Below are 9,060 nucleotides of genomic sequence, written 5' to 3'. Positions count from 1 at the left end.
TCACTTGTGATGTAAAAGTTTTTTAACTGAAAACGATTCGAAAAACACGTGTACCGTCTAGCTGATACGGCAGAGCCCTGGTCGCGGAGGCTTTGTGTTTGCATCGGCCCTTCTTAAGCAGCTTTTAATTTTAGCGTACGTTGAAATTGTGTTTACCGGTGTATTCTTATTTTCTTGCTTCTTATTTTCCAGAAATATGACAAGTTTTTATATAATACAATGTTACGGTACTTTTAATTTACAAGTATTCATTTTTAAAAATACAGAAGACACCAAACAAATACTAGTACGGATATTTGCGTGACTCTCCCGCCAAAAAAGACCAAACAGCTGGTACTCTCTCCCTCAGCCCTACCAAAAATAGCCCAACATCTTTCTTGTTTATTCTCTTCCAATTTCTCACTTTAACTGGTATTTTTTACTTCATATTGCCTACATCAGATAAACTACAGTAATTGAGGTTAGATATTGTTATAAATTTGATTACCGGGTCCTGGCAGGTACCGTTAGAACCACCTGACCCTACCAACAGTGTTGCAAGTCAGACAGCATTTTTTTTTTTTTACATTTTTGGTGTCTCCATTTGTTAATTTTTTTTCTGTGGGGTTTGCACAATAGTATACTGTTTTACCTACAGTATTGTAAAACGATTTGGGAAAAGAAATACTCGGTAACTTAAAATTTTAAAAGGAAAATTTTGAAACTGGCAACTGTGTGTAGATGACCTGACTCACATCATATTGATGTTTCAAATTTAATTAACAAAAATTTATGTATCTATAAATAAACTTTTAAAAATTAATACTTTATGTTTTACATACTCCTGTGAATACCATACCATGCATTTGGCTACTTTGGGCTTGCTATGATGACGCAAGAGATCTGCCCTGGCAACTGTACCGACACTCACAGCGGGTGGTGCGTTGGTGCGTCGTTTCCATCGTTTACTGGTAGTTACTGGTAAATATTTTTCAACCTAACGAAACTATTACCCGTATAGAGGTCGACCCCCAACTTTTTGCCCAAAAATTTGGTCTTAAGAACTCGTGCTATACACGGGTATATACGGTAACTGGAAATCAAATTTTAATTGGTTAAATTGAGCCACAACCATAAAATCCTTAGAGTGGTCTCCTAGGAGATGCATATCATTCTGAGTGGAAGTAACAGGTAAGCTGATCTCAATTTGTTCCATTTTTCACTAAAGGGACAGGGTTGTGACGGCAAAGCCAACTTGGTTATTTATGAAATAGCTCCAGTCAACATTCAGGGGATCCCAAGAACCTTAAGTGTTCAACCAGTAGATCTGTCTGACTTTACCTGAGTCACCTGTGCCAGACATAGGGTTATATTATACACCCTTGTAGACAGATGACAACTCTAACTAACTCCCACCTTGACCCAGAGCCATTTTCCAATCCCCTGCTGATAATTACGTACTGTACAGTAATTAATGTTCCTTTGTAAAACTTTATCGCAATTTGAAGTACCTACCCACACACACCATGCACTTCTAATACATTACATTCCATGCTTTCCCTGAGTCAATTATCATCATCTACTCTCTACAGAATGGACAATTTAGAATTTTCCTTAAATTAATCATTCATCCTGTCAATGTTAGCTATTGTTAACAGAAAGATTTCTTCTCCCTCATCATTACTCTGTGAATCTTTATCAACATAAAAATACAGTATAACAAAGGTCACTATATTATTCGAGAAACAGACAACAACATCTGAGAGTGATACTCACAGCCCATGGCAGATCCAGCGTCCCAAGAACACTATGTAACATGGTAGGGCGGTGACGTGCTGGATGACCACTGTGATAGGCCTGGGATTTATTACACGTATTTGCAAAATCATCACCGTCAAAGTCAGAGTCGTTAGATATGGGCTGAGGGTCATCCATGTGTGCTAGGAGGACAAGGATGGGTGGTGATAGTTCTGAAGGGATCGTCCTCATCATTGCTTCTAGCTCCAGCACATCAATTGTGTGAGAATTTGTGCAGCAGACATTTTGTTTTTTGTTATACAAGCTCTTGTTACTGCTATTGTCACAGTGACATGTGGCATCCATGTAACATATTAAACCATCAACGCGTGGGATTACCTGAAAAAACATTAGCGTAAGACAAGAGTACCAGAGCAATAATTAATAATATTTGTGAAATATACAAACAAAAACTACTTAATATTTAAGTGAGGTGAACAGGTCAAATGGACAAATAGGGCAGTTGAATGTATGTTGGCTTCCTAAAAACTAACTCCCACTTTTGATAGGCCACTTTTTTATCTTTTTACAATGACAATTAGTATAATCCAACAAGTGAAGTTACACATCTTCCAAGTTCATCCAGTCATTAAGTGCTACTTTTTATTGAGTCGGATATCTTTCTGTACACCTGGATGGATTTATATGCTTGGAATATGGACATCTTTCTATACATCCCTTTATAGTAATTACTCATAAATAATGAGGTTGATATATTTCTTTTGACAAGTGATCACAATTCTTTTATTTCTAAGTAACTCATTTTCAATCTCTGAAGGAAAGTGCCTTGGTCTAATGCAGCTAAAACCTTTTTCTGCATTCTAGCAAGCAGGAATTACAAACCTGCCTTGTCAACTCCTTCCACCCTGTGAGTTGGTGTAGGGAAGTATATCCAATAAAATTTTCTTCAACATGCCTGATAGCATCTGGAGCTGTGTCCATCCTCTAGTCTCTGCTGCATTTTATGGGCTGGTGCCCTGTTTGTGGTGGTGAGAAGCAGAAATATCCTATTCTGGTTTTACCTAATAGTTGCCAATAAGTAATCACGGCTAACCCATGCAAGCATGGAAAAATGATGATGATAGTCCAGCAAAATGTAGCAATTACCATACAAATGTCCAGCTGTCAATCCATCCTCAAAATTTCTGTATACTGTACAGTACATCTAGAACTTAGTATATTACAATGAGGAAGCTAATGAGTCCTAATTTTAGAACTGTACAAATATAACTTATTAACAGAAAGGAAATAATGATTAACTCATATTTTATCCTCTTCACCATTGATTGGCTCGTTAGCCACTTGGGCAAGAGGTCATGTCTCTGTTACACATTGTTGGCAAGTACTGGGTAAGCACTGGCTCCTGAATGTATCTAAACCTGCTCCAATGTTGGTCAAGTCTAGTCTTGAAGGCGCTCGCACTCGGTGCCATCGCGACACTCTCTGGCAGACTGTTCCATGAGTCACGACTCACTCCGAAAAAGTTTGCCCTCACAGTTTTCTGGACTTGCAGCTTCTTCAACCTTGAGCTGTGACCACTTGTGGGGCGAGCGTCCGCCAGCTCCAGGCATGGACACACAACTGAGTAGTGCCCTTTGAGATGTTTATACACCTCAAATAGGTCCCCCCTTGCCCATCTGTAGTACTGTATAAACTAGACAACTACAGGCTCTCTAATCTCTCTGGGTAGCTGAGGTGCCGAAGTGCAGGCACCAATTCTCAACGACAGTCCCTAGCATATCTCGGGGACTATGCGGGGAAGCACCTCACTCCTGAAGATCATTACGAGGGACGGACCGTCTAGATATCTGAACAACCTTCTTATCAGGCCTAATAATTTTGTTGCTTGATTCATCTTCTCACAAATGGTCCGAGAACTTCGGTTCATTGTCAACATACATATCCAGGTCCTTTTCACATTCAGTCTCAAGTAATGCAGTTTCCTCACCCCGTTGGGACATATGAGACACCTCCTTACCATTGGTACATCCCAAGTGCATCCTCTTAGACTTCGTGATATTGAATTTTAGCAGCCATTTCTTTGACCATTCTTGAAGCTCACAGAGACCTTTCTGCAGCTCTTCACAGTCTGCTTGGTTCTTAATTTCCCTAAATAACTTGGCACCATCCGCAAACATTTGTCTGGTGGAGTGTATAGCTTCTGGCATGTCATTTATGAAGGAAACAAACAACAGCAGGCAAAATACACTGCCCTATGGTACCCCGCTTGTCACGGGTACACATGACGATTTCGTGCCATTCATCACCACACACTTCTTGTGATCATACAGAAAGTCTGATCCACACTAGGACACTTCCCTGAATCCAGTACCCTCCCAGTTTAATTTTCAGCCTTTCATGGGATACACTGTCGAAAGCCTTGGCAAAATCTAGGTATACATTGTTGATGCTACCACCCTGTTCCAGGTTATATCTGAGAGGTAGAGTGCTCGATAGCAAATAAAAGGGGCATTAGTACTACAAAAGTCACGAGGGCAGCAAGCTGAAGACATTCAAAACAAAATAGGGATAAAAAATATTATTGAGGCTGCTGAAAATACATCAGGATTTGGTTTAGAGAATGAGTTTAAGGACTTAACTTTCTAGCAAAGAATTTCGTGTCTGGCTCACCAACAAAACCTGTTTTGATACGGCAATAAGAACTAATGGTTTGGTGAAACATTCCAAGTTTGTAAACTACCTCAGCAACATCAGGATGAAATGTTGTACCATTGGGTCCATCCACCAAGAGTCGAGGCCGAGCTCGTCGAACTGTCAAGAGGTTCATCAAATGGTGTCCATACCTCACTGTAACACCACCCCCTGTAAATGATGAACAATTGATAAACACCATCTTTTTTTTGTAATCTCAAGTTCTCAGCATTTTTTCAATACCTTTCTCTTCAATTTTTTTTAGATTTGCTTCTCTCACATTAGTCACAACTGTTACAATAGCCTGTATTGTACAGTATAAAAAAATTATCTTATAAATATATTTAGACTTGAAAATATCAGATACACGTATCTATATAATAAATGACCCTTAAGCATAAAATCATATATATTTGGTTTCTTAATACTATACAGTTCATTTCACTAAATTCTCCCTACACTTTATCTTAAACACAGAACTTTTAGTACAGTACATAAGAAATTTATATATCAACTTTGTCTACATATACAACAAGAAAATAACCAGTGAGTTATGCTGTACTTACCAACCCCCCCTGGCTTGCCTTTAACCAGTCCAACAGTTTCAAAGGTGGAGTCCTTAGATGCTATGAAACTGAGAGCCAATTTCTTGGACACTTTTGTTTCAGGCATACCAAAAAGCAGAAAGGTTGGCGCACCTTCACCCTTTGAAAATGGCTGAAAGTATATGAAATAACAAGCTACAATGTTTTACATGAAGTATGCAAGTATATTCATTTATTTATTATTTTTATTCGACCTTTTGCATCAAGGGATACAGAAACCTCAAAGGGGTGAAAATGACAGGGAAAAGTAATGCAAGAAAAGTGCAAAGAGACGGTATTGGGGTGAAGACAACAAGTATAACCTGCTGATATCTCTTCCAGTACACCTGCATCAAACAAAACCAGCAATTAATACATTACACTTATGTTTCTGGTCACTCCAAACAAACAATATATTAACATGTATATCAAATTCACTACCCCCCATCCCCCGATTTATGTTTAGCAGCAGTGTTGTACGCGTCAAAAAAAAAAAGTGGCGCCGCCAGTGTCAGCGGCCGAGAAGTTGATGCCGTTAGCGTCAGCGTAAACGATTTCATAAATTTATGCCGTTAGCGTCAACGAGTTTTCAGTGACGTACAAATGCAGCCCCGAAACGCATCTTCTCCTGTGTATGGGAGTAACATATGCAAAATAAAAAAATATTCATTCATTTTTAATCATTTACTATGATTTATATTTTATTTTAATTATTCATTTGTTCCCCCGCAAGAATATTAGCATCTCAATATGCTTGTCGCTCATTCTGCTGCGCTTGGGCCTCAAGACGTCCTTGCCCATGGAGAAAATGCACTCCACAGCAGCACTAGAGGGGATGGGGGTGTTGTATTTGATGAACAGCTCCCTCTTTTTTTTTTATCCTCTTCACCACTGATCGGCTCTTTAGCCGCTTGGGCAATCGGTCATGTCTCTGATTACTTTTCCTTTTCTTTTATTCTCTTTACCAAAAGATTGGCTCGTTAGCCGCTTGGGCGATCGGTCACGTCTTTGTTACACACTGTTAGCAAGTACTGGGCATGCACCGGCTCCTGAATGTACCTGAACCCGCTCCAGTGTTGGTCAAGTCTTGTCTTGAAACAGCTCACACTCGGTGCCGTCACAAAACTTTCTGGTAGATTGTTCCAAGAGTTCACAACTCTCACTCTGAAAAAGTTTGCCTTCACAGTTTTCTGGAGTTGCGGCTTCTTCAATCTTGAGCTGTGACATGGCCTTGTTGGGGAAGGTGTCCTTGTCGAAAGTTTTTTTTATGGTTTCTCCCCCAATTAACGCTTGAAAAGGTCAGTCTTTTTCATTCCTGCGGGGTGTCTCGTACAAGGCCTGGAACAATTCATCCTCCACATCATGGTCTTTGCCGTCTTCCTCACTGCTGCTCTCAGTCTCGTGCATGGACTTTTCCAACCAACCTGGACAGCTGGTTGGTGGCCTTTTTCCTGACTTGAAAATTCAAATCTGTAGAAAGCTGCGCAGGTGCACGGGCGTGACAATTTTTCCTGGTCGTCTTTATAACAAGATAATTGAAAATCGAACTTGGAAAAAAAAAAATTATTAGTTGAACAAATTAACGCTTGACGCTCCGCTCTGGTGAAAATTTGACTGCGTCTCCTATAGCGTCACCTGCCCAAAAAATTTATGGCGTCAGCGTTAACAAAGAGTTGCCGTCGTCCATTGACGGCGTTAAATTAACGGCGTCAACGTACAACACTGCTTAGCAGGTAGCAACGTTGCCACACAAAGTTATGTCTGGTGTGTAGTTTGAATTATTTTAGTGCTCATTGCAGCAAAAATAACATTTGTGTATATCTAATAGGTATGACAGAGAATATGGTTCCCTAATTTGGTAACATTTTATTAAAACAACATAAATAGAACCAATATAAATTGGTGACTTGCTGTATATATCTGCACAATATTAAGTAATCCATCTGCACTGTTTGTCCAAGAAACATTTTATGAATACAGTACAGTACTGTAGTGACTAGTCTCACCACCGAGTTTAAGTTTGTTTGCACCACTGTAAGTAGAACTGTATTCCATTGTTACTGTTCTGGTACTTTTGCTAGGACATCATTCCTGGAGACTCCCCAAACCATTCTTATAATATTCCTAACATGAAGGTACCAGGTATAACTGTTTATGGCAGGGAGGGAATTATGTAATACAGTATCTACTAATATCTTAAAAAAATATTAAATTCCAAACATCTGTGGTTCTGATCATTTCTGGTAAGAGAGATCCTACCACACACACACACACACTTAGGTATCAAACTTAATACAACTTACATCAGACAGAGAATTTTGTGGACTCCCACTACTAAATATACTAAGCATATTTTCGAACAACTCTGATAAACCCATCGAGGCAGTAGGTGTGGCCATCTTGGAGAGAAGGTTACCAAAATCTAGGTCCTCGTGGTTTTCATCATTACAGGAATCTGGATTTAGTATTTCATAACTGAAAGAAAATTATATTTGTGAAATGTTAACATCTTGTTAATGAAGCAGTCAAGAATAATAAATATCTATTTTCTTTTATAAAGCTGTAAAGTACTGTAATTGTATTTATGAATGTACAGTTATACACACATTATATATACTGTACTGTATATAAATTTTACAGTACTATATAATCTTACCCATTTCTACACCATATGTTAAATGACTTCGAATAAAGACCCAATGTTGGGAGATAACATTAGTACAGTACAGTACTGTACTGTATGTACAACTTAAGGCTACAATTTCATGGACTTTTGTTTTCACACTACATGAACACATAAATCTGGTCAACTTACAGAAGCTTGTTATTGACGAGCAGTGGGTCTCGTACCAGCATGCCAGCCATAGGATTGGGTTCAAAGTTAGGTCCAAATAAACCCAAATTTATCACCTAGGAAAGAAAGCCTTTAGTAGTAAGTAACTATATGATAATTTCCTCACATCAGCTTGTTACACTATAAACCCTAAACCTTTGAATTATACAGTAAACACCTACTTCAGAGACAGAAAATGGCTATGATTAAATCCTATCTAGCAATATTTTACTCCTCCATCACTTTAGTGGATCAAGGGCTACAGAAACCAAAGAGAATGGGGGAACTAGCAGAAGAGAATGGAGTAAGACAACTAAAGAAAGTGAAATAAAGGTCAACCACTTGAACACATGGCCTTGCCACGGCCAGGGACAAAGAATATTTTCAGGCTGGTCTCAACACGAGTGCCACCCCTGGAGCACAGGTTATCTGAGGTTGAGTAATGAATCTCTCATCTCTCTGGCTTATTTAGATTTATAGTTGAAGCAGTTCTATAAATAAAATACGTTTTTTTCTCTCACACTCTTACAGGCATACACCATCACAGCAGCCTCACACCACTCATGATTCATTCACCAGTATAGAATTAACAAGTTTGATCATTTATAATATTGTCCTTTCACTCACACTTACAAAATCCTTGGTAACTGACCACCTCGTATTAGTACTGTATGTTATAAGAATCAGTCTGGTGGTTACAAATCCTTCTAAGAGTAACTTTATTAAAATATTAGGATTCTGATATCCATTTTCTACCATCATAGGTTGTTATCCTTGTACTTCCCACAAGGAAGTAAAGTAACACTCACTCCACAGTAACTCCACAGTAACATGAAGAAATGTACAGTGACAACAAGCTGCTAGTAATACACAAGCCATAAGCACTTTCTCCAATCCTTCCAATAGTTTACCCTAACATTACAAACTGTTTATATAAACAATATTGTCTCACTGTAAAATTCATTGTAAGAAGACAAGTACACTTGATTCAAAAAAGTATATTTACAGAGGGGTCCGATAAATTTCAAAATAAACACTGTGACTCTTGTTGTCAAAATCCTTTGTCCATTGTGTCATATTGTATCACAAAATTTTAAAGATAATTTTGGGAGCAAGTGTATATAGTTATAGGAACATATATGTCAGGGGAATGTGATAATTAAGGTGACAAGTTTTTTTAAAGTAGCAATTATGATTATATATATATATATATAT

The 9,060-nt window shown here is 38.4% G+C and overlaps 1 protein-coding gene across 1 annotated transcript; it reads right to left on the bottom strand.

Annotated features, from left to right (window-relative positions):
• Window positions 1-1,085: 1,085 nt before the first annotated feature.
• LOC121877914 lies at window positions 1,086-8,007 on the bottom strand. Its single transcript, XM_042383869.1, has 5 exons — window positions 7,828-8,007; window positions 7,316-7,487; window positions 4,995-5,145; window positions 4,478-4,599; window positions 1,086-2,115 (listed from the first exon to the last, which is right to left on the bottom strand). Exons 1-5 carry the CDS (start codon window positions 7,875-7,877, stop codon window positions 1,714-1,716), a joined length of 897 nt encoding a protein of 298 aa, XP_042239803.1. The 5' UTR covers window positions 7,878-8,007; the 3' UTR covers window positions 1,086-1,713.
• Window positions 8,008-9,060: the final 1,053 nt, after the last annotated feature.

This window comes from Homarus americanus, unplaced genomic scaffold (assembly GCF_018991925.1).
Source record: "Homarus americanus isolate GMGI-L3 unplaced genomic scaffold, GMGI_Hamer_2.0 scaffold35531, whole genome shotgun sequence".
NCBI classification, from domain to species: Eukaryota; Metazoa; Arthropoda; class Malacostraca; order Decapoda; family Nephropidae; genus Homarus; species Homarus americanus.
Note: the sequence above shows the minus strand (reverse complement) of the source record. Positions and strands in the feature narration are given on the sequence as shown.

Excerpts from the sequence above, each read along its gene's own strand:
- LOC121877914 (XM_042383869.1), bottom strand. The coding sequence starts at position 7,877 with ATGGCTGGCATGCTGGTACGAGACCCACTGCTCGTCAATAACAAGCTT. Across the intron at positions 5,146-7,315 it reads CACAAAATTCTCTGTCTGAT|CCATTTTCAAAGGGTGAAGG; the intron begins GTAAGTTGTATT and ends ATATACTTTCAG. Across the intron at positions 4,600-4,994 it reads AGGCAAGCCAGGGGGGGTTG|GGGGTGGTGTTACAGTGAGG; the intron begins GTAAGTACAGCA and ends CATCATTTACAG.